The 24,573-nt window shown below is 52.7% G+C and overlaps 5 protein-coding genes across 5 annotated transcripts; 3 read left to right on the forward strand and 2 right to left on the reverse strand.

Annotated features, from left to right (window-relative positions):
• Positions 1-246: 246 nt before the first annotated feature.
• PV08_11079 (uncharacterized protein) lies at positions 247-16,965 on the forward strand (the record flags this gene model as incomplete). The annotated part of the gene is made up of 2 exons (XM_016385391.1): positions 247-2,461; positions 2,495-16,965. 2 exons carry the CDS (start codon positions 247-249, stop codon positions 16,963-16,965), a joined length of 16,686 nt encoding a protein of 5,561 aa, XP_016230335.1.
• Positions 16,966-17,832: 867 nt separating this feature from the next.
• PV08_11080 (uncharacterized protein) lies at positions 17,833-20,546 on the forward strand (the record flags this gene model as incomplete). Its single annotated transcript, XM_016385392.1, has 3 exons — positions 17,833-20,214; positions 20,266-20,332; positions 20,410-20,546. The coding sequence occupies 3 exons, from the start codon at positions 17,833-17,835 to the stop codon at positions 20,544-20,546; spliced, it is 2,586 nt and encodes an 861-aa protein (XP_016230336.1).
• Positions 20,547-21,196: 650 nt separating this feature from the next.
• PV08_11081 (uncharacterized protein) lies at positions 21,197-21,868 on the reverse strand (the record flags this gene model as incomplete). The annotated part of the gene is made up of 1 exon (XM_016385393.1): positions 21,197-21,868. One exon carries the CDS (start codon positions 21,866-21,868, stop codon positions 21,197-21,199), a length of 672 nt encoding a protein of 223 aa, XP_016230337.1.
• Positions 21,869-21,939: 71 nt separating this feature from the next.
• Positions 21,940-22,326, reverse strand: PV08_11082 (uncharacterized protein; the record flags this gene model as incomplete). The annotated part of the gene is made up of 1 exon (XM_016385394.1): positions 21,940-22,326. One exon carries the CDS (start codon positions 22,324-22,326, stop codon positions 21,940-21,942), a length of 387 nt encoding a protein of 128 aa, XP_016230338.1.
• Positions 22,327-23,261: 935 nt separating this feature from the next.
• Positions 23,262-24,326, forward strand: PV08_11083 (uncharacterized protein; the record flags this gene model as incomplete). Its single annotated transcript, XM_016385395.1, has 3 exons — positions 23,262-23,746; positions 23,814-24,041; positions 24,101-24,326. The coding sequence occupies 3 exons, from the start codon at positions 23,262-23,264 to the stop codon at positions 24,324-24,326; spliced, it is 939 nt and encodes a 312-aa protein (XP_016230339.1).
• Between the last annotated feature and the right edge of the window lie 247 nt (positions 24,327-24,573).

Below are 24,573 nucleotides of genomic sequence, written 5' to 3' on the forward strand. Positions count from 1 at the left end.
AACGCGACAGCGGGAATCATCACCGCCAGCAAAGCAACTCTTGCAGTTGATATGTCTTGCATACGCCCATGGAATCAAAGCTGCTGGTCATCTGATCGACCGCTCGCCTAATATTCTCGACACAAAACGATTATGCTGTTACAACCCATCAGACTTCGACAGCCTCACGAATCCCCGCGAACTCTTGCCTGATGCACAGAACGCCCTGACCTCTCTACGAGCCCGTCAACCCGCACGGCCCGCGCCATGGGGAAACCCAGCTCCGGCCGTCATCAAGGCAGATCCTCGCGGCACACTACTGAAGAAAATGGCACTCGCAAGAGTCGGCATGACAGCGACTCCATATCGACCTCATCCCGCCGCGGATCCCGTCGACACGAGACAGAGGATGCGACTGGGGGAAGCACACGCGCATCGCGATCCGCCGAGACCACGACCTTCACACCGATCCTCACAGCCGAACCATCGGAGATATCTGGCACATACTATACTGCGCAGAACAGTAGCGAGGAAAGTGGCCGAGATCGGTTGCGCAAGAGTGATAGACGTGGTCAAGGGGATGGACGGTCTGAGGACTGGGAAGCAGATGACCATCAAGGTATAAGAAAAAGAGACAGTCAGGACCGTCGCCGACAATCGCGTACGTCTAGCAAGACGGAGAGAAAGAGGAGTGCCCGCGCATACGAGGGTAATGAGGCATCGTTGCCACAGAATCAGTTTCCGGGAGAGTTCCCTGCGACCTATTCGCAGCCTTACCGCCCGCCCGGTCTGGCTGCAGACTACTACGGCGACAACGGGGAGTCGGTCGAGCAGCAGCCTGGAGTTCGGCCCAACCAGCCGAGCGTCATCATAAGTGCCGACCAGATGCATCTCATGGAACCGACCGCAGACGCAAATCCTCCTCCTGAACCAAGCAGTATGGGCCAAGTTGGCGCTGCTGCCAGCTATTTCGGCTCAGCTGAAGTGGAATCAGACACCGGAGTGCAGTCGACCCCCTCGAAGCCATCCCAGAAGCCGAATCTGGGGCCCGCCAGACCACCCAAGCACGGTCAGGCTGGGATCAGTCCGAGGTCGAGCCCCGGTGCTCAAGGGAACCATTCTCTTCCCGGCGCAACGCCTTTGGGCCTCGCTGCTGAGTATTACGCTGGTGGAGGCCTTGTGTCGACAACAGGACCTGCATACCAAACTCCATCTCGCCCACCACCAGCAGCTCAAGTCTCTCCTGCACCATTTTCAGCACCGGCTGGTTTTGGTGGTTCTCAACAGTACTCCAACACAGCAATGTTTGGTGGTTCAGCTCTAGCTGGGGCCGCCGCTGGAGCCTACATGTCCGCTCACTCGCATCACGGACAGTTTCAGAGTCAGCATCACAGCTCTGGAATGAATGCACAAGCATCTTCTCATTCGCCTCTTGCTCAAGGCCAAACACAGCAAGCCCATCGCCACAAACGCCGTGGGCCTCTGGGTAAACTTGTGGACTGGTTCCGCGATCCGGATGCGGTGGCAGAATTCGAAGAGTATACCGAAGCAATTGGGGTATGCAAATACTGCTTTGACCCCTTGAGCTCTCCTGCAGACGCTCCACGCAGGCATCATTATCACCCGAAGAGACGTTCCTCTGGCGGCCCGTACGGCAGTACCTCTCGCGTGGACAAGACTTACAGGTACTCTTCTGACGAGGAGAGACGGCGCCGATCAGGGGCGAAGAAGGCAGTTGCGGGAGGACTAGCAGGCTACGGAGCAGCGAAGATTGGAGAAGCAATGTACAAGAGCAAACACGACTTTGACGACACGTATTCCGTGAGATCTGGGCGGCCGATTAACGCCGGTCGAGTCAGCTTCCAGGACGATGAGCGACACTATCAGCGTAAATCCCAAGGACATAACTCCTCGGAAGAATTTCGTCGAAGAGACCATGATAGCTATACCAGATCGAGCAAGGTCCACACACAAAGCCGAAGCAGACGTAGCACTCGACGTGATTCTAGTTCCTCCTCATCATCGCATACCAGGTCTAGAGGTGCTGCTTTCAGTGCCACGGCTGCTGGAGCGGCAGGACTAGCAATTGGGGCCGCCGCCAGTGCTGCTTCAAGGCGAGATCGGAGTCGTTCACCAAAACAGAGACGGTATTACTCCAAACGTGTCTCACCGAGGCATTCTTACGTCGACCTCTCGGCAACTAATGAAGGGTCGGGCGGCTTGTTGGGATTTTTCACAAGCCCTTCGGCAAACAAGAAACAAGGCCATAAACCCAAAGGGTTCTTCAATTTTGGCAATGCCTCGAGCTCATCATCTGATGCTGACCTTGCTTTCGGGGCGGCTACTGTGCGCCGGAAAAACTCCAATAAACGCCTCCATAGCCGACGCAGATCGACTCGACGAGATTCAAGTGAAGCTATCATGGGACTTGTCGCAGCGGGCGAAGCATTGGCTGCCGAAAGTGTTCGGCGAGACAAGAAAGGTAAGCAGAGGTACGATGCTGACTTAACAACAGGACGACATGGTGCACACGCCGAGGGACGTCGTGTCACGACGCAAGCAACTCATGATTCAATTGATGGAAACGACGATGGATGGTACGATACCGACGATGATGACAATCACAGTTCATCAAGTGTGGACTCTGCGCTCGCGTATGGCGGAAGTGTTTCAGCACTCCAAAGTCGAGAATCACTTTCCCAAAGCAATCCTGTGATAAACCCACCGAGGATAGCACCCTCCTATGAGGCTGCTACAATAGGCAGACATCGACAACGACATTTCGATGGCTCCAGACCGTTAAATAGGGATGATTCATCAGCATTCAAGATTGGCCCTGCTGGAGTATTGGCCGCAGGTGCTACTGCAGCTGGGGCTTTGGCCGCCTCATATGGCCGTGATGAAATTGCCTCGGCCTCATCTAGCCATAGCAACCTACCTCCGATGCAGGAAATAGTACCAAGGCCAGTCTCCGACCATGGTTCACGTGCTTCGAGAAGTGCTTCGCGACAAGCGAGAAACGACAACGATTACGGAGTTTCTCAGTCCAGAAAGGTCTCTGCGGCGACTGTACCATTACAGCAACCTCAGCCCGTGGTCCCCGTGGGACCATTCTTGCAAGAGAATGCATTTGATCGAATGCGCAAGCCAGGACGTCAGGCTTCAGCCGACTTATCCTCAGTCACGGAGGAGTACCACAAGGGTGGCCGACAAGACGACCTGGACTCCAGCCGTCGATCGAGACGTTCTAGACGTGACTCAAGTCCTGCCAAACTCCCTTCTCAGGATCAAAAGGGCAATGTCAGTTTCAACCTGACTGAAGCGCAGCTACAAAACGAAAAACACACTGAAGAAAGAGGGAGCACGTGGACAAGTGGACGTGATGACAAAGGGCGACGAAGATCTGTTGAAGGCGACTACATAAGAAATGACTCCATGGCTAAACCGGATTCTTCACAGGGCCAGACTCAAGAAGAAGGGAAACGTTCATCCATCTCTCGACACTCTTCACTAGATTCCTCCGATGAAAGAGTAGCAGAAATCGAGCGGGAGCTGAAGCGTCTCTATAAAGAGCAACGTGAGGTGGAAGAACGTGAGCACAGGCGGCGCAACGAACGTTCAAGCGCCGCCATCGTTTCTGGCACAGCAGCAACAATAGCAGCAGCTTCCGTTGCTCTCGCCGCACAGAGCGAGAGTAGCAGTTCACCGGAGTCGGGTGGTGCTCCTCGACGGAGGTCAAGCTTGAAGAGATCGAAGGAACGCAAGGCGTCTCCGCCTACGGAGACTCAACAAGAGAGGATTGCAAAGATGGCAGCGCAGCGTATCAGATCAACGCCGTCACCAAAGCATGAAGATTATGGCTCTTTCTTTGTTCCACAAGAGCTTCAGGAGCACCTCAAAGAGCACAATGCTCAAGCCGAACATCGGGACGACATGAATGCAAACGTGGTTGAAATTGTTCCGGGAGCGGCCGTCTCGAGACCACGACATCCTTTTGACCCTTTCACTTATCGACCTTTTGGCTTATCACTAGAAGATGATCCCTTGTCCCACCCGTGGACTGTTCCTATGCTGGAACTTATTGAACCAACCCCGCCCGGAAGTCAGACTCATAGTGTCCGAGGTGACACAAGTCCTCTTGTTGAGCCACAGTCATCGAAGGACGTGGATGATGGAGACAACATGACTGGGGAACCTCTGGAGAGAAAAGCCAGTAATGGATCTAAGGTGACCTGGGGTGATCATGATACGTACGTCTACGAGGTGCAAACACCTGAAAACGAACACTCAGATTACATCCCCGAAGTCAAATCTAGGGACGAAGGCGAGGCCGAAGACAAGCTCCCTGATCCTTCGACACCAATTTACGAGGAGGCAAGCCCTCGTCCATCCATCACCCGTGTATGGACCCTGGAAGGCGAGGATGCCGAAAGAATGGAGAAAGAAGTACCTGTTGTAGATGACAGACCTCACATGAGTCGAGCCTGGACGGTGGATGACGCTGAAGCCGATCAAATAGAACACGATACGAATCGAAGACCAACCTCCTTCGCAGGAGACACCAGCGATCCGAGCTCCATTTCACCAAGCAAGGAACCAAGTCTCCCAACTGTCGCTCAAGGTTCTTCTGTCGAACCTGTGAGTGACCTGAGCCTCAATGGCAAGATTGATGAGGACTCTCAACATGGATCGATCGCTTCTCGCACGATAGGTCAACATCCACCACGACAGCGCCTCGAGAATGAATCACCAGTGCGAACAGACATGTTGCAGGACAATAGCGTTCAGGAGTCTGCTCCACCTGCGAGGGCAAGTAAAAGTGAGAAGCGTCGTCAAGAGCGAGCAAGCTCACGTGGGTCAATCAGTACGATGGATAATGGCGACTTGTCACACATCCCTGGCGACTACCTCGATGATGGTAAAGGCGAATCTGCGGCCATCGTAACGCACTATCAATCAGATCCCGAAGAATGGGAGCGTCAAAAAGATACCAAAAAGTCCAGGAAAGCGAAAAGAAGCTCCAAGAGTGACGTCGGTTCCGACCGGAAATCATCGAAGAGACCCGACCAAGACGTTGCAATTCCTGAACCGGAGATCGACCAAATTCGCCGCTCCCACACGCTGGACGATATTTCCGACCAGCCCTCCAGTTCTGGGGCCCAGAGACCGAGACGCAAATCCAAACGCCGAAGTACCGGTCTAGATGATTCTCCTGAGGGCCTTGATAATGGCGACAAGCACTCTAGCATCGGTGTGCTTCCTTCTGATAAAAACGATGTTAAAAAGCCTGGAGGATTTTTCAGCAACCTTTTTTCCAGCAACAAAAGCGATACCAGTGCATCCAGCAACAAGACTTCAAAATCCTCAAAGTCGGATAGCCGAAGGGACCGGGACCGGGACCTTGAGAATCTACGCTCGTCACGAGGAAAACAATCTTCACAGGACCCGGCTTTCGATCCTGGCGAGTCGGCTGCTTCTGAGCCGAGCAGGAGCCGCAGTGCTTCTATCAGTCGCGATAAGTCTCAAACTTCGAACTCAAGAGAACAAAGCGTTGAGGACGGGTTTGTCTCGGCGGAGGAAGATGCCAGCGAACCCACGAAGATACCCGTTGAAGAAGAGTCTTTTTTAGTGAAGCGCCCCGAAATACCACCACCAATGGACACAACTATGCCAATGGATATTGATGGTGTCTCGGGGCTTGTATCCGAGAATCGTCCATCAAAGAACCTTGACGCCGATGCTGTTATCTCTCCAAGTTCCCAGCCAGAGTCTGCTGCAGAAGTGAAAAAGCCTCAGGTGGACGGGCAAAAAGATTCTACAGATCTGGCAGCCGCTCTTCCTCTACCGAGCGGAGTAGAAGCAGCATCGTCTCACGAGGAGGCCCATCCCTCGACACCTCAGTACTCTTCCTCCCTGCGGCTTTCCACTTTGAGGACGGGTGAACTTCCCTCTAGCCCAATGGCCATTAGCTCCCCAACAGCAGTGCCTCTGCATTTTAGACGCCCCCCTGCTTCGCCAACAAATGCTCGGATTTCTATGAGCTCACCGGTTGCTTCACCTGCTTCGCCCCTCACGACACCACGCACGAGGCAGGGAAGACCCAAGTCTACGGAATTTCGTTCGAGTAAGGAATTCCGACCACTTTATCTTGTCGAAAGACAAAACTTTGCAAAAAGTCTGGATCCAGAACCGAGCGAAGAATATCCGTCGCTGCCTTCTAGCAGGATGAGTTCAGCACATGCTTCGACGGAGGACCTTCGATCTGAAGCCCAGACGCGAGAATACAATCAATTCACGCCTTCTCGCATGAGCGCTGAAATGTTCCGTGATCGCGGCAGGAGGCACAGTTTTTCGTACTGGCATGACGAGAGGAGGCGGGAATCCCCAGATTATCTAGACTCCAGGTCGGCTACTCCTGTTCCCAATGAGGCTCAAAGGGCACGCGATGCCGAAAAGAAGCCGAAACCCAAATATGAGTTTCACTCACCAAGTGAACTGCTCCAGGATCCAGCTGCATACCGGGACGCCGCTGTTTTTGATGAGGCCGATAGACCGGCAAGTCCTCTGCCCAGCGTCGTTAGCACTGATGCTGATCAAGACTACACGAGTGCTCGCAGCAGGAGTCCATCCCCGTTAAGAGCAAGGAGTGTTAGTCGGGGAAGAAGCAGATCAACCTCCCGATCGACCTCGGCTGCGTGGGAAGATGCGTTGACAACAACGGCCGCCGGTGTCGTTGCTGGCTCCATGGTAGTGGTTGGTGTACACGAATTATTGAATAGCCCGGGGAACGATTCACAGGCAGCCGACAGGTTGGCAAGGGACGACCATGAGACGTCGAGTACTCCAGGAACACCTAAAGCTAGGCTTGATCCTCCGGCTGATAGCAACCACATGCGTGATGAGAATCTCGGGTCGACGTTAGATTTGCCTCTAGAATTGCACCCGAACACGGCTGATACGCCGGCTGAAGGAGTCGAGTCGGTTGCGTGTCAACAAGAATCATCAACCGAAACAGATGTTGTAGGATTCTCTCCTGATACGAGCACAGACCCGATGCCACAGGCTGATGACATTGATAATGGAGAACCATTTGATGCTTTCAAGACGAAAAAGGCAAAAAAGGACCGAAAGAAGAAGCGGAGCTCCGTACCTCTCGAGGCCGAGGCTGCAAGCACCGAACTAGTTTCTGATGACAAACAAGCAAAAGATATCCTACCCACTGAGACCGAGTACTTACCTGTGCGAACTGAAGAACCTCGAGCCTGTCAGGATTCAACCGAAATGCCATCAACTCAAGAAGAACCTGGTGCAAAGCATGAACTGTCTGACAACGTCGGATCGGGGCATGAATTGTCCCGAGACAATGATACCCCTGAGACCTCTATAAACACCGGGAATTCAAACAAGCTAGAGATAAGCCCGTTTGAAGAAGCATTGGATTCTGCAGTCGCCGCAAGAGGTTTGGTCGATGGTTTGACAGTCGAAGACGCCATTCATGAATTGCAGCCAGATCACAACGAAGAGCAGCAATACAATAATGCGCACCTTAGCACAATTGATGAGGCTAACGAACCATCTGCAACTGAAAACGAGCCGCCGACCCATCTGTTGGGACGAAAGCTCTCCAAGAAGGAAAAACGAAAGGCGAAGAAAACTTCCAGAGGTATGTTAGATGCTGCCGACGGCACCGAAGATAGCTCTATTCACCAAATGGACCACTCAACAACCAAAGAGCTCAACGTCTCGGATGCTCAGCCCGAGCTCAGCCTTGATGCCCCCAAGGGTGCTTTTCAAGACATCAATGAACCAAATCCTTTTGGCGACGACTTCGAAATACGGGAAGTCGAGCCCGTTGTTTCAACCCCAGATTTGTCGCTTGAGTCTAAGTCGGATCCTGTAGAAGTCCCTAAGGTCGTCGAGGCTGCGGTCAGTGCTCAACCTACAGTTGAAGGACAGATTGCTGATGAAGAATGGCCTGCTGAGAAAAAGAAAGGTAAAAAGGGCAAGAAAGGCAAGAAAAAGGAAGTCCTAGGCTGGGACGACCACGATACAAACTTTGAGAAACTACAGCCTTTGCAAGATGCAATTCCTGCAGACGACGAGGCATCTGGGACAGTGGCAGCAAACAGTCCTCAACCCGGTCCAGCTGCCGATATTCAAGATGAATCGAATCCTGAGCCATCATCCGCTACCGTTCAGCAAGCAAGAGAGGTATCGTATGTGCCACAGCCTGGGGCGGATGATGTTTGGGCACCTATCGTCAAGAAAGGCAAGAAAAAGTCCAAGAGAAAGAGTGTTGCATGGACAAGTGACGAGCCCGATACGGCATCTGCGGAAAACCCCTCTCCTTTTCAGATCGAGTCTGAGGGCGGTCCTTCAGTGGACAAGCGCAACAACTCTGATGCTTCAGTCATAGACAAAGCAAATCCCTCAAAAGAGATCGATGAGTCTGCGAAAACCCGTAACGAGCCTGCAGCCAAGACAACTCCGGCACAGGACTTCAGACTTATTGAGGCATCCTTGGAGCAGACACGTCTGGATAGTCCTGAAGATACCACTTTCGTGAAGGATAACCAGGTAACTGTTCCAAATGTGGCAGCTACGCCAGCTGCGACAACGTCCATCAGTAACCCTCGCGCCGAAGAGCCTCGTGAGACAGAAATTCCTGCTGCTGTAGTTCACAATGAGAACCAAAACGAGGGTGAATTCTTCATGACGACAACCAAAAAGTCCAAAAGGGACAGCAAGAAGCAGCGAACACGGGCTTTTGATGAACATGATCCCTTACCGTCGAGTGCGGAGACATTTACAGCCGGTCAGGATCAGAGGTCCGTCACTGTGCCTATCTCTGACGCTCCAGTCGCGAACGAAGAATCCGATGACAGAACGAAAACCCAGGAAGCATCCACCGCAGAAATATTGGAGAAGGTCGATGAGGACGTTTTCAGCATCAGTTCACCAAAGTCCAAGAAGGAAAAGAAAAGCAAGAAGAAGCGCGTGACGCTGGATGACGACTCAGTAGGGATTTCGACCACAGAGCTAGAACAGACAATTCAACATGGCGAAACAATCAGTTCTCCTCCTGGAGAGCCCACCTTGGCCAAAGACCCGACAACGGAGGCAGAAGCCACCATACAACAGCGGAGTTTCCCAGACCAAAATGAAAGCTCCGAATTCGCGCTTGTTGAGCCCAAGATGTCCAAGAAAGAGAAACGTAAAAAGCGCAAGTCGGCCTTGGACTGGAATTTGATGGAAGATGAGACATCGACCAAGTCAGCTGAAGATGCTAGTGACCAAGCGGCTGTCCCAGCAGAAGGCCTTGTCTTGCCAGCACCGGACAATGATGCGGCTCCTGGTATTGTTCCTAACCCGGACAACGTCACCAGTCCTGAGAGCCAGACGCTGTCCGAACCCTCCGCCATGGCTGATGCTCCATCAGATCCAATTGCGGCTTCTGAGACCACTCCAGCTGAACATCTTCCAGTTGAGACTCTTGCAGTTGAGCCTTCCATCGGCGAGACTCCTGCGGCTGAGATTCCTGGAAACGAGACTCCTATAGTTGAGCCGTCTATTGGCAAGGCTCCTGCAGCTGAACCTTCCATTGACGAGGCTCCTACAGCTGAGCCCTCCGTCGACGAATCTCCTGCAGCTGAGATTCCTGGAAGCGAGGCTCCTTCAGCTGGGATCCGTGAATGTAAGACTCCTGCTGTTGAAACTCGTGTCGATAAGACTCCTGCAGACGAGATTCCAGCTATTCAAGATTCGACAAGTGAAACGCCTGCTTTTGAGACCCCTCCCAACGAGCGCTCTGTTGTGGACCGTCATTCTACAGAAGCGGACCTCATTGGTGATGCTTCACAAGATTTTGCAACTGAGTCTCTCTCCCCTGAGTCAGCTCCGGGCCATGTTCTCCCGGAAGGAACTCGCCATCCCGATGTAGATTCAGCGGACATCTATGTACAACCCGTATCCGCATTGTCGCGAGAGCAGAATGTCGAGACCATTGAGGATACATCTTGGGAAGTGCCGATGAAGAAGTCTAAGAAAGACAAGAAAAAGGACAAAAAGAAAGACAAGAGGCTCTCAGCCTTGCAACCCAGACCCCCAGCTTCGAGCCCACATCTTGAAGACTATGAAGAATCAAGAGCGGAAACAGCAGACCCCGATGCCCATCTATTTGAGAGTGCTGTGACAGCGAACTCCGAAGGGCCTTCAGACGTAGCACAACCCGTCCTGCCAGTCCAGCCTTCAGCCGAGGAAGAATGGAATATTACCACCAAGAAGGGGAAGAAGGATAAAAAGAAGAAGCGTCAATCTGCCATCGAGACAGATCCAAAGGATACCGAGGATGTCTTGCCGTCGGAACCCGTGTCAGAAGCACCCAACGAACTGGCTTCTGACGAAGTCCATATCCCAGCAACAGGTAATGAGGCCGGGCAGGAGTCTAACCCTGCCCGTGGTGTGGAAGAAGACAGCATTTGGAGTTTGACATCGAAGAAATCAAAGAAAGATAAGAAGAAAAAGCGACAATCGGACGTTCCTGAAACCCTTCCCAAATCCTTGGAGCAGTCCGAGGAGCCCAAGCTGGAAGATCGTACGCCGCCTTTCGATGACCAAAACACCGCATCGGATACCCAAATCGCAGTTGACCGTTCTGCAGAATCGGATTCCACACGAGATCCGATGGCGCCAGCTTCTGAATCGGTCAAGGTCAAGAAGCAAACTGAGGAATCTATTTTCGAGGAATCAAACTCCGGATCAAAGCAAATGCGTGAGCTAGACGCAGCACGGCTGACTGAACACCCTGCTACACAAGGATCTTTTCCTAAGGTAGTATCAATGGATCTCACTGTGCGAGACGAGCGTATCATAGTAGCTGCCGAAGGTGAGGCACCGACGACCGCCGACGACATATTGCCGGGTGCACAAGTATCAGCACTTGGAGGTCTAGAACCTCAAGTCTCAGTGCCGAGCCAAGAGACTGCGCTATCTGAGCCTGTACTATCTGAAGTTAGTGAACCCAAGGGTACGCAAGATCAAGGAGCTGAAGTCCAGGCTCAAGTGAACTACAGCGTCGAGCCTGAACAGCAGGTTGATCAGTCCATTACAGGGATGCCTGGTGCAATATCTTGGGATTTGGCCGAACGCTCTCCCATCGTCACGGGGCCTGCAGATCAAGATCTGGCCCCTGGGCTCTCCAGAATCCTTGAGCATCAAGACCAGGATGACACCGCGGTGGACGAGTGGACTATTCCGGTGAAGAAGTCCAAGAAAGACAAAAAGAAGAAACGCCAAGCTACCTTGGATGAAGTTGCAGCGGAATCTGACAAGGTTCTCGATGCGCCTCAGGAAAAGCCGGAAACAGTTGAGTATGATGAGATTGCTCAGAAGTTTACTCACCCACCACAGGCGCTTGAATCTAGCGACATGGAGCACGTTTCTACCTTCGCAGAGACCGAGCAATTCGACACGCCCGAGGAGAACGGAAAGGGCAAAAAGAATACGCAACACCAATTGGTTCTCGAAGACTCCTTGGAGCCTGAAGATGTCGTAAGTGAAGAGTCGAAGGAGGTGGGAAATGTTCAAGGTGCAGAAGCCAGTGAGCCAGACGATACTGGGGCGTTCTCCGAGATTCCAGCAGCATCATCATCAATAGGTCAGTCGACAGAGCCGACAATGGAGGACGAATGGAGCTTGAGTAAACTGTCAAAGAAAGAGAGGAAGAAAAAGAAACGGCAGTCCACTCTTGATGAGGCGTTGCAACCGAAGGAAGACGGGAATCGTGAGCCAGAGCAAGATCAACCTTTGCCTACAGGTCAATTGGAGCCTCAATTGCTCCAGGAGAGCACACCTCGCCTCACGGAAGAGCCAGAGTCATCGATTTCCTTCGGAGAAACATCTGAGGACACATGGGCTGCCAAGAAGACATCGAAACAGGGCAAAAAGAAGACGAAACGGAAACAAGAAAAAGACATCGAGAAAGAAACTATTTCAGGGCTGGACCAACCCTTGCCGTCTTTCCTTCAGGACGGGAAGCAGGAAGATGAACTTTCGACCAACGTCCAGCCGCTCCCGCTCGAGACTGGCACGGCTCCAGAGAACAAAGCTACCGAAGACACATCACCCCTGCCCATGGTCTTACCAAATGCTGAAAACTCGCCTATCATGAAAGATGCTGGTGAGCACGCCAAACAAGAAGCGTCTGGAGACCCTGCAATCGACCCAGATGCCAATGAAGGCACAGCGCGGCTGGAGTATTCTGAGAGTCATCCTTTGTCTCACCACATGGACAACAAGATCGACGAAGAGGGCGCAAAGCAGGATGACCCCCCTGATTCAGCAGGTGCAGACATTAAATCTTCCGAACCAGCCAACAAAGAGCCTGTGCCTTTCGAGACCCCTGGACACACGGTGGACTCTTCACAATCTGCTGATTCTCCGAGACCCGAAGTGCTCGAACCCCGCTTAGGAGATGTGCCATTGTCGGAAGCATTCGAACCTGCAGATCAAGTCGGCTCGGTCGAAGTACCACCTGAAGAAGAGTGGGGCTTCAGTACTATGAAGACTAAGAAGGACAAGAAAAAGAAGCGAAAATCTAAACTGGATGCCACCGAACCCGAGGAGTCTTCTGTTGCACCACTGGCTCAGCCTGAAGCAGATACAGAAAAACTTAGTCTTGATATAGCGCTTCCGATCGCAGACTCGACAAAAGATGCTAAAACTGAGGCCAGTATTGACGAAGAGTGGGCCATGCCTTCAAAAAAGTCCAAAAAGGAAAAGAGAAAAAGTAAGCAGGCCAAGATGCAAGAGATGAGGGAAGAGCAGCAGCCACTCGAACCAGCAGTCCTTGTGCCCACGAACGCCGCAGCGAACACGAGTTCCTTCGAGAGCGAGAGAGTTGGAGACGATGATGCGGAACAAGTGGCTCCACAAGCGGCCGACACACAGGAGGAACCTTTGCCTGACAGACCCGAATTGGCTCAATCTTCCGCTCATACCGACAATGATGACCAACAAGAAACATCGCGAGAGGTTGTGGGTGATAATGCTGACCAGGTTTTCGAACCTGAGGCAGATTGGAAATATTCATCCAAAAAGTCCAAGAAGGACAAGAAAAAGAAAAAGCAGTCTATTCTCGCAGAGCCCTTCACTGAGGAGCCTGCGACGTTCACAGAAACAGGGGAAACGTCGGTGTCAAACCCTCTCGATGATACCGGCCCGTCGACAGATCCTAAGTCGATTGATGCGGCTCCGGAAGATGATTGGGGGTTCACCACCAAGAAAGGAAAGAAGGCCAAGAAGAACCGAGGATCGTCCACGAACAATAGCCGTACTTTAGTCGAAGACAACACTGTGGGTCTGGTCGAAGAAACAGAAAAGGGCCCTGTCCTGACAAACGATGCTGCGGAGCCAACTAAAAACGACGAAGTTGAAACGCAAACACCTCGTCTAGCTCCATTGGAGGTTGGAGATACGGAGGCACATCCTGTCAGCCGGAAAAAGTCCAAGAAAGACAAGAAGAAAGCACTTGCTTTCTGGCCAGAACAGGAACAGGGCGAACCTGGTGGAACTATGGAGCCTCCGATGCAGTCCCAACTTGATACCGAGCATTCTCGTCTGGGGCAAGATCAGCAGGAACCTCTGGTGACTTCTGGCCCCGAGACAGAGAGTTACCCTATTGCGCCGTTGGACGATACAGCAGTGCAGTATCCAGACACGATGATAGCTGAATCAGGGACTACACTGGAGCCAGCCGATATTGCTGTGGTCGATCCAGCAGAACATACTCGAAGCCTTATTTCGCCTGATGTTGCTAGTAACGATGCACCGTCTGGGGTAGATCTTACCCACGAAGAGCAAGGATCAGACGGTCAGGGCCGACTCGAAGAAGTCGGTGCCGTCAAAGACAGGAAAAAGAGGAACAGGCAATTTGAGGTCGATGGGACACAAGCGTTTGAGGAGATGGCAGAAAATGAAGGCAAGAAGAACAGAAGGCAATTCGAGTTTACAGGGGATGGAGTATATGCTACCCGTTCTTTGGAAGGGCTTGGCCATGCACAGGTCGATGAAGGAGACCCATTGAGAGTCTCAGAACCTGCCAGTGATGAACGTGGACAATCACAGCTAGGAGACCTCATCCAGCCGCGGGAAGAAGATGAGGTAATGTCTGATATGAGTGCCAGCACACGAGAAAGACGTAAGCGGAGGCGGTCTCCTCCTGCCTGGTCGGGACAAGAACCAGAGGATCTCCCGACAAATCGGGCTCTCACTCCTCCTCCAGACCACGACGACATCATGGATACTGCTCTCGTCGTCGCTGCTGGACTCGGCATCGGGAACAACGAGCACGTACCTCCGACGGGAGTGTCCCGCAAAGCGACATCGCCAGTACGACAGCCTTCGGCCGGTTGGTCTTTCGCCCAACTCGGAAGAGAGCACGAAAATCGTGACAGTGGTATCCAACTTAACTCCCCCATGCTTACACAAGGTCAGACTTCGTCAACTAGGGACAGCGGCTTTGTCCAAGGCGCGTCCAAGAAGGCTGATGCAGACATGGACGTATCACTGCGCCCTCCCAGACCACATTCTCCTACTAGCTCCACGGAAGATGTGTCAAAAGTTGGATCGGGACCCAGGCACCAGGAGGATAGAGCGATTCTGGAAACCCCACGGCGAAAGCCTTCGCCAGTAGAGTCAACTTCGAAGGATCGCTCTTCGGGGCTGTTCAATTCATCCCCAGCAATGCCAACACCAGTCGACACCAGGGTTGGCGAGAGAAGTCCGGCAGCTGTGTCAAGTCCTCTCCGCCGAAGTCCAAGCATCCATGGCCATCACCTCAGCCGAGAAGAGCTGAGACAAAAGGCCAAGTCAACCAATAGTCTGGGGCCAAGTGACATGTTAGCTTCCAGTTCCATTGGGAGGCCCCTTTCGGCAGAGGCCAGCCCTACGGCATTCCAGACTCACGCCGACCGCCCGTTCTCCCCACGGAGCTCCCTCAACCCCATCCGTGAAGAGACGGCCGACGGATTCTCGAGACATGTCCAGTCACATCCATTCGCAGAGCCGCCGGTGTCTCTGGCACCACAGTCTCGGTCAGAGAACGCACCCATGATGGGCGCTGCGATGGTGGGCGGGACTGCAGCAGCAGCAGCAGCAGCCGCAGTGGCGATGCTGCCACGTGATCTGGGGCCGGCGAAATCTCTTGGCACCAGCAAATCGCGGACTTCGTCGTTGCGCAGCCTGCGCGGCGCTTCCAACCACGTCGACGGCGCCGTGCACAGTCCCCCGTCCAACAGGTCTGTGCATGATCAGGACCCCGGCAAGGCTGTCTCCCGCGATAGGGACATGGCAGACGTCTACGTAAGTATCTCAACCGCATGCCGCCCCCAGGACGCGTCTCCAGCTGCTGACTCTCATTGTCCACAGGATGGCTATGGCTCCTACCCAGGCAGCCCCAAGTCGCCAACGCGGCCACCTAGCATTCGGCGCCGACAGAGTATGCAACAAATCAAGGATCTCGAGGCAAGGCTGGATCAGCTAGCCTCCGAGAACCGTGCTCTGGCCGAAGCCAAGCTTTTGGCTGAGCAGTCCCTGGAACATGCCCACTTTGAACGTAACCAAGCTGAGCGCTCGATGAATGTTCCGAATGATACAACCGGTCAATTGCAAGAGAGGGATGCGGAGATTGCGCGACTGAAGGAAGAGATCGCTGCTTTGAATGCCACACACGAGAACCTGAGGAGAGAGTACGAACAAAGCCTGGCTGCTCTACGGCACGATCATGATTACGCACAGAGCCAATGGCAAGAATCCTCTCGGGAGCTCGAAGTACTGCGATCGCGTCATACCGAGCTGTCGAATGGCATGGAGTCGATCGTAAGGCACGAGATCGATACCGCGCTGGCTGCAAAGGACGCCGAGGTGCAACAACTGCGGCAAGACCTGGAGGAGGCGCGGGAAAAGATCCGAGAGCTGCAGTCGGAAATCCTCAAAAAGGGTGCAGACAACGTGATTGATTTCCACGACGAAGACTACTTTGATGCGGCTTGCCAGAAGTTGTGCCAACAGGTTCAAGGATGGGTGCTCCGATTCTCCAAGTACAACGATCTCAAAATGTGCCGGACCACCGACGAAGTGCGCGAGGAGAAAGTGGTGGACCGATTTGACAACGCCATACTCGACGGTTCGGACGTGGACATCTATCTTGCCGACCGTGTCAAACGTCGTGATGTTTTCATGTCGGTGGTCATGACCATGATCTGGGAGTATGTCTTTACTAGATACCTCTTTGGCATGGACCGTGAGCAGCGACAAAAGTTGAAACAACTGGAAAAGAACCTCGCGGAGGTTGGGCCTGCGAGTGCGGTACACCAGTGGAGAGCTCTGACGCTCACTCTCCTCTCGAAACGTGAGAGCTTCAAAGCTCTACGGGAAAACGACACGGAGGCCGTAGCCATCGAGATCTTCAGTACGCTGTCGAGGTTTCTCCCCCCACCACATCATTTGGAAGAACAAATCGTTGCGTCGCTGCGGAACGTCATGAACACGGCGGTGGATCTCTCGATCGAGATGCGCACCCAAAGGGCAGAGTATATCATGCTGCCACCGTTGCAGCCGGAGTATGACACCAACGGTGACCTTGCACGCAAAGTGTATTTCAATGCCAGCCTGATGAACGAGAGAAGTGGGGAAACGACGAGTAATGAAGATCTGGAGCGAAACAAGGCCGTCGTTCGAATGGTTCTGTTCCCACTTGTCGTCAAGAAAGGCGACGATAACGGAGTTGGGGATGATGAAATCGTGGTTTGTCCAGCGCAAGTGCTGGTTGCCCGGCCGGACAAAGGAAAGAAGCCAAAGAGCTCGCGAGTGGCCAGTGGAGGTAGCATGGGTGATCGAATGAATATGGACGCGCGAAGTCTTCGTGCTGTCAGCACTCACAGTTTGGGTGCAATGAGCGGGATCGAGGCCACCGATAATACGCCTTAGATCTTCGATGGTGACGTCTCTTTTTTCTTTCTGGCATGGCGAGAGACGTACAGGGACCCATCCGTTTCGCATGCATTGGGGTGATCAAGGTTTTTATGAGCTGGGTTGAACGAAGTTACGAGATTCCAGTTGCCTTTTAATTTTATTTCCACATTTAGCGACAACAGACTTCGGTAGTTAAGCTGTGCTTATCATAATAGCATAATGTGTGTGTTCCACAATCAAGGTGTTTGTTTGGATTGTTTAGATGGTAATTGCCTCGTGTCCATTGCACCTTGGTATAGGAAGATACAGGCCAGCCACACTCTTCAAGATTCTGGTGGCCGAGTATCAAGGCGAAATGGCGGCCATCTTGTGCCACCAGGTAACATCCTCACATCGCAGAGAGGCACTTAATCCCAGTTCTCCCGCAGCCATATCACCTGGACAGTCGGCGATTACAACGTCGTGTATATCCATCCCATCCACCCTAGGAGAGCACGGAGCCGGGATATAGTTTCTCCGTGGCGTGCTATTTACTCGTGGACTAACCTGAAACAGGCTAGTTTCCTGCACTAACCACAGACACAGTTCACGAACGTCATAGGCAGAATTGGCATGCGCCCGACCAGACACAAAGTGCTTCGTGGACGGAGTATCAAACAAAACTCTAGCCATACAGCGTAGAAGAAGTACGAGTGCCTGTATCTACCACGTATCATGGCTGTGCCCTAGTATGATAGCTTCGTTGGATCTTGTTGGCCTGGAGATTCTTCCCTCTCTTTATTCCATGTACATGCCCATCCCTGCTAGACTCCCTCGTCGTCCGAGGTATCTCTCCGTCGTCCTCCCTCCCTCTCAACTGCGCCTCATCCGCCCGTCGTCCTGATGCACCCGCTTCCTCCTCCAAACAGAGGTCCATCCTCCCAGCTTCCTCCGTCGCGCACTCCCACGCCGTCGAGAACAGATGCTTCCTCATCGGCTCTACCCCAACCTTCGACGCAAAACACGGAAGGCAGCAAAAAAAAGAGAAAGCACAGGGGCGGCAAAAAGAGGAGGACTCGCCGCCAGTCGTTTATTGCGCCGTCAGAAACATCTGCTATCCAGAGCGTTGGCGATAGACTGCACGAGGATCCCTTGATTGAAGAGTCCCAGCAACAAGTCTCGGCTAGACAATCTTTCTACAAGAACCCGAAGGGGAATCTAAGTGGTGGGAGCGTGGACAGCGAGGCCCTTCTGGACCACAGAGCACAGCCAACTCTCCGGCCCAGAAGAGACAGCAGACTAAACACCAATCTCTTTGCGACGTCGTACCGTACTGGTGCCTTCGCTAGACCAGATGCCCTTACGCGGAGGCGGCATCGCAGTCAGCAGGACACCACAAGTCCGCCTGGCTCGGACTATGAGGAGACCGATGATCGAACGCCGTTGATCGCGAGCGAGTCGCAGAAGAAGAACGTGGGAGAGATTGGGTACGGCCTTTTCCGAAGAAAGTCACACGCTTCAAGCATCTCGTCCTCATCGAGGAAACAGAGGAAGCGGCTGAATGTCAATGGCAGCTCCTATCCCAAGGGTGATCAAGACTACGATGTCAACAATCCCCCCTCGGTGCCTCCGAGTCCGACACTCGACCCACAGTATGGCGATGTGATGATCCATGACGGAAGCTTTCTCACGCGGTCCCCTGACAATCGAAGGTCCACGCAGGACGTGAGCAAGGATGTCTTGATTGATATTGAAAGCGATGGAAAACAGGACCCCAACTCTGCACCACCAAGCCCTCGGCTGCGGCCTGAAGGTATTTCGCGCCATCTGAGCGTCGAGGGTGACGTCTGCTTCCCCGGAGACGAGGTCTCGGAGGCTGGTGACTATTACAACAACACTCACACGACTGGGCCTCCTGTTGGTGGCGGACGGAGAAGACGTCGAGAGCGGGAGTGGCCTCAATTGTGGGTGCTCGATGAATGGAGTCGCATCGAAAAGGAAGAGAGAGCTGCAGGTGAGCGCAGGGCGAAGAAGATCAGTGAACCTGTTTTTGTGGAAGGGCGGCTGCGCCCTGTCAAGAGCGCCTGGCATCGGGTCGAGGAAGACCGCCAGTATCGATATACCTACTTTAACGAGGAGTTTGAGAGCACCATTCATGCCGAAACGATATCCGAGCTCGTACAGCCTGGCGGCTCTTTCCGTGAATTGTTCATCCCAGACCCGCCCGAGCTCATTGACTCGAGCAGCAGCGAGGATGAGGATCGCACGGGTGCAAGTCAGACGCTGGACAATCCGAGCTCCATACATAGTCCCAAGAGTGCCAATGGAATCGCAGGGCACCCGGCGGTGTCAAATCTCTCCGAGGCGGTGAGGTCGAGGTTGGATCTTGACAAGGAATACAGAAGAGCTTCAAACTCACCATCGCCACAGAAAAAGACACCACCAACGCGCGCCCCCAAGCCAAAGAAGTACGGCCCTCGACCTACATTCTGGCTTGACGTCACGTCCCCAACCGAACAAGAAATGCGTGTGCTTTGCAAGACGTTTGGGATCCATGCACTCACCGCGGAAGACATCATGATGCAAGAAGCACGGGAGAAGGTCGAATTGTTCCGCAACTACTACTTCATCAACTACAGGACTTTTGAGCAGGACACTCAGAGTGAAGACTATCTCGAGCCAATCAACATGTACATGTGTGTCTTCCGCCATGGCATTCTGACGTTCCACTTCTCTCAGATCCCGCATCCCGCCAACGTGCGACGCAGGATCCGGCAGCTGTCGGACTACTTAATCCTCAGTGCGGACTGGATCTCGTACGCCATCATTGACGATATCACCGATGTGTACCAGCCTTTGATTACGGGGATTGAAGAAGAAGTCGATGTCATTGACGACCAGATTCTGAAGTCGTTTCAGAACACCGATGAGCTTGCTGGCGACCATGGTGTCAAGAAGCATGACAAGGACAAGGACAAGGAGAAGGACGAGCCGGAGATCAGTGGTATCGACATGCTGCTGAGAATCGGGGAATGCCGCAAGAAGGTCATGACTCTCTACAGGCTGTTGGGCACCAAGGCCGATGTCATCAAGGTTTTTGCGAAGCGTTGCAATGAGCAGTGGGAAGTGGCGCCCAAATCTGAAATTGGCCTGTACCTGGGTGATATTCAAGACCATATCTTAACCATGACTGGAAACCTGTCGCATTACGAGACTCTTTTGTCGAGGGCGCACGGAAACTATCTCGCTCAAGTTAGCATTCACATGAATGAAAGACAGGAGAGGGTACGGCCTGTTTGTATCCAATTGAAACGAATACGGGCTAACTTTCAACAGACCTCGGACGTGCTAGGCAAGCTGACAGTGCTGGGTACCATTGTTCTGCCCATGAACATCGTGACAGGTGAGTCTGATCTCGTGTGGTGCAGACGGACGAACTGTTTGAATGACTGAATTCTTACTTACGCCATATTTATCCAGGTATGTTTGGCGGCAATTTTAAAGTTCCAGGTCAAGACGTCGACAATCTCAACTGGTTCTGGGGTACTACTGCGGCTCTGGCAGTGTTTGGGCTGCTTTGCTTCTTTTATTGCAAGAAAGTCTTCAAAATCGTCTGAGGGCGGAGGGGTTTTTGTCTTCTTGGCTTGACTTGACTTGGATATCAAGGGTACGAGCGGGTGTTTTTGGATTCAGTGAGACCGGCGTATACGATTTCCTGGCAGATTATCCTTGCAATCTCGAGGGTACTTATCATGTCTACTCATATCACAGTATATCGTGCACTGCATACTAGGATTACAACATTAGCTCTGACTGAGAAGTCATTGTTGGAGTGAATAAATACAGATAGAAATGAAGAACACCTCTTTAACTTCGCTTAGTGCTACATAATAGTCTATATGCTTATACTAACTCGCTTGGTACCGCAGCCACCCCCCTTAGACGACCCATGGCCTCGTGGTATGGGTCACTCGTGAGTGCATTCAACTCTCTATATCCGTAACTACTACTGTGGCTGCCCACTGCCGAGGACATCAAGAGATAGATACCTAACAGGTACCTAAGCATCTAGGCGTGCTTGATCATAGTGTTGGTCCTCCGGATCACCAACTTTGACCGCACCACTTGGCTCCGAGGCCATAAATAATACCCACCACCAGCCTGAGCCCGCATTTTAAATTTTAAAACAACGAGCAACGGACTTTTAAAGGTCCAGGATAGGAGTCCAGACCAAAGTTCATTTCCGCGACTCAAAACTTCGGTTTTTCTATAGCTTGTAGCCAGCATGCTGCACCCTCATGGGGTACGTATGGTCTTGGAGTTGGCGTAGCTGGGCAGCACTGTAATTAAAGTACGGTGTCAGTTTAGGTGCTACAGTTTTTGAGAAAATTAAGGCTTGCCTTGGCCCCTGAACTCCCCGTAGATACTGCGCAGGTAATTCCACATGGTCGACGGGATCGGTGACGGTGATGACCTGGGTCTTCCGAGTCGCGGTGGTCGGGCTGAGTTCGAGGTCGAGGTACGGGCCAATATCGACCGTGGGCGAAGAATAGTCCAGAGGTCCCACGGCCTTGACGTTGACCAAAACTCGAAGCGTATGGCAGTACTGGAGGAAACGAGATGTACGCGCCCGAACAAGCAGCAGCGCCACTATTATTGGCTTCGTCTTCTGGAAGGGTGAAGCTTGCCCGAGAAGTAGTATCAGTCCAATTCTCACTGACAGCGTGTCCCGGAAGCCATTGATGTATCCTTGGCCTGCATCTTCTGAGTCCAACACTACATGACATAAGCCAGGGGAGCCGGATTGAATATTCAGGTTGCCTTCACCCCAAATAAGGACCGGGAGGTCCGAGGTCAGGTTGTAGCCGTGCTTCAGATAGAAATGATGTGGCGGGAAGTGAGCACAGGAACCGCACCGGAGGCAAGGAATAACCGTCATAGCGTTTGATTCGAATCCCACGCTTAATCTAGTATGTTATATATCTCCAGTCAATCCGCAACCTCAGACGTTCAAAAGTCTTCACATTGCACCACGAAAAGAGCCACGACTTCGTACGGATGTACCTCTCTCAGTTTGGCGACGGCGCTCTTCGCAGTCGCTGTTCCGACAATCACCATTTCCACGCGGTCCTCAGAAACGTGTTCTGCCTCTCCATTCCCGGGGGTTCCGATATGCGGAGTTGCATGAGCTGAGACTTTGAACTGGCCCATCCCAGGGCTAATAAATGCGACGTCTGTGTACTTTGGGGGCTCGCAAGCGCTAGCCCTGGGACCGTTGGGCCATCTTCCTGCGCCCGTGGACCAAAGTGCATCGAGGCACGTTTGTGTATGTGATTGAGGAACGTAGAACGTGAGTTTGTAGAGCAGCGTGTCGGGATTCTCCGATTCCGCAGCCATGACTGGCCTGGCTGCCTTGACCTGTGGCGATGACGACAATTTTTGAGCGGCGAAGAAATAGAAGTTGTTGATAGTTTAGTGGTTGGATAGACGTTATGGTGTCACAGAGCTAGGTTGATTGTCGAGAAATCGAGAAGGAGACGACGAGGGAGACGACGAACACGAGAATTTTCACCTTGACGCCAAGTGCCAGAGAGAAATTCTCAGCGATATGCATGCGAGACATTGCGCTATTGATGAACTTTCTTTCTACGTCGACAGGAACTGGCGATAAAGGCGCCCGAAGGAGATCTCGAAGCGCCACATCTAACTCTTTACTCCGCTACCATCTCGAGCATATCGATGTAACTTCTTCCTCCCGGAGCATAACCAGGGCTTCCGGTAAACGGAGAAGTATAAGAAGCAAAATGGGTGACAGACCATGTAGGAAGAGCTCAGTCCGCTAAGAGCGAAGAGAGTATCATTCCAAAGCGTATGGCTGTTTGGACCGCCACAGGATAGAACCACCTCCTTGCGGCCTACACCGTTTTAAGGAGGATGTTGGGAGAGCCCAAGAAACCCCACTACACGTTCTAACTAGTTTGGGTCTAGGCCAAGGAGATGGACCCATCCAAAGTAGCAGAGGTTTCCCGGCGTAGGCTTTCTCCGCAGCCATCGCCCAATTAGTAGGGTTCGAGTGAGAAATGCGATGCCTGGCTGGTGGATAGTCTGTGGCCAGGATCAGAACTGCCGAGATTCTTGTGATGAGGATACGGGAAGAACAGCTGCGTTCGACAACGTTGATAAAGTAGGATACCAGATACTACAAGTATAAAACGGAGCCACGTTGGGTAGATAAATACCTCTAGCTCACGAAGCAGTCTGCACACACACAAATTGAAGTCGCGGTCCGGGAGAAAACAAGCTCGAGTAGCAGTCGACAGCGTTCAGCAAAAATGACAATCGCCACCACCACAACTCAAGAGACGTCCTATCCAGCACAAAAGTCCCTTACAACGTCGAATCGCCCGCACCTTGAACGTATGGCGGCCAATGATCCGGCATCCACCCATGCCAAAGTAGTCGAACTCGTTCGCCGGGATGGCGGTGTTGTGTTGACCGGCCTCGCTAACAACGACCTCGTCACTCGCATCCGCAAAGAACTGAAACCAGTGTTCGAGGTAGACATCCCCGACGCGTCGGGATTCTTCCCTGCCACCACCCGCCGTGCAACTGGCCTGTTGGGGTTTTCGGACGGGTGCATTGAATTGGCGACAAACAAGCTCTGGATCGACGTTGCCAACGAGATCCTAACCAGTACCTGCCGACCGTGGTATGGAGAGAAACGAGCACATTTCGTCTCGAAACCTATCCTGGCCGGTACTTTCGGGTTCCAAATTCATCCGGGATCCCGACAGCAGGATCTTCATCGTGATGATAGGTGAGTTCCCAGCCGATGTTGCAAAATATTAACTCGGTGCTGAGTGTCTTTCTTCCGGAACCGGCAGTGACTATCATCTTCCCCAAGGCCTTGATTCGTGTATGCTCGGCCTTCTCGTTGCCCTGACCAGAACCACGGCGGAGAACGGGGCCACCTTGGTCATCCCACAATCTCATACATGGGATTCTGAACGGGCACCTAAGGAGGAGGAAGCCATCCCGGTGGAATTGGAGCCCGGCGATGCACTCATCTTTGGAGGAAATGTGTTCCATGCCGGCGGAGCCAACAAGACCAAGTGAGTACCGCCCATCTCTAGACGTCTTTCAACAACAGTAGCTCACGATGTCATGCTAGGGACGAGGTTCGTGAAGTCGTCGGTCTGTTCATGTGCAAGGGCTTCATGCGACCCGAGGAAAATCACTGGCTCGCCGTCCCTCCACCCATGGCGAAAAAGTTATCCCCACAGGTCCAGCGGCTCCTAGGCTATGGCATCAGCCCTCCGGCGGTTGGTTTCTACAGATACAAGGATCCGATGGAGGTTTTGTTCGGGGTAGAGGATGAAGAGACAGTGCGACTCTGAGAGTGGTCGATTTTCTTCTTGGCATGACAGTGTTGGACTCGGCCATATTTCGTGGGAGCGATGGTTGCTCAAGCTCGATGATGGCAAAGATCTCCCTCTCGATGCCATACGTGATCAATATTGAGTACTGTGCACTTTACGTTTTGCGAGCCTCCGAAGCTTCACCGCGCTTGAAATTTGTCGCTCGTGAGTAGACGTAACCTCAAATGACTACTTTGAAAATTGTTGTCAGTATTCAAGAGACCTC

This window comes from Exophiala spinifera (genome assembly GCF_000836115.1).
Source record: "Exophiala spinifera strain CBS 89968 unplaced genomic scaffold supercont1.9, whole genome shotgun sequence".
NCBI classification, from domain to species: domain Eukaryota; kingdom Fungi; phylum Ascomycota; class Eurotiomycetes; order Chaetothyriales; family Herpotrichiellaceae; genus Exophiala; species Exophiala spinifera.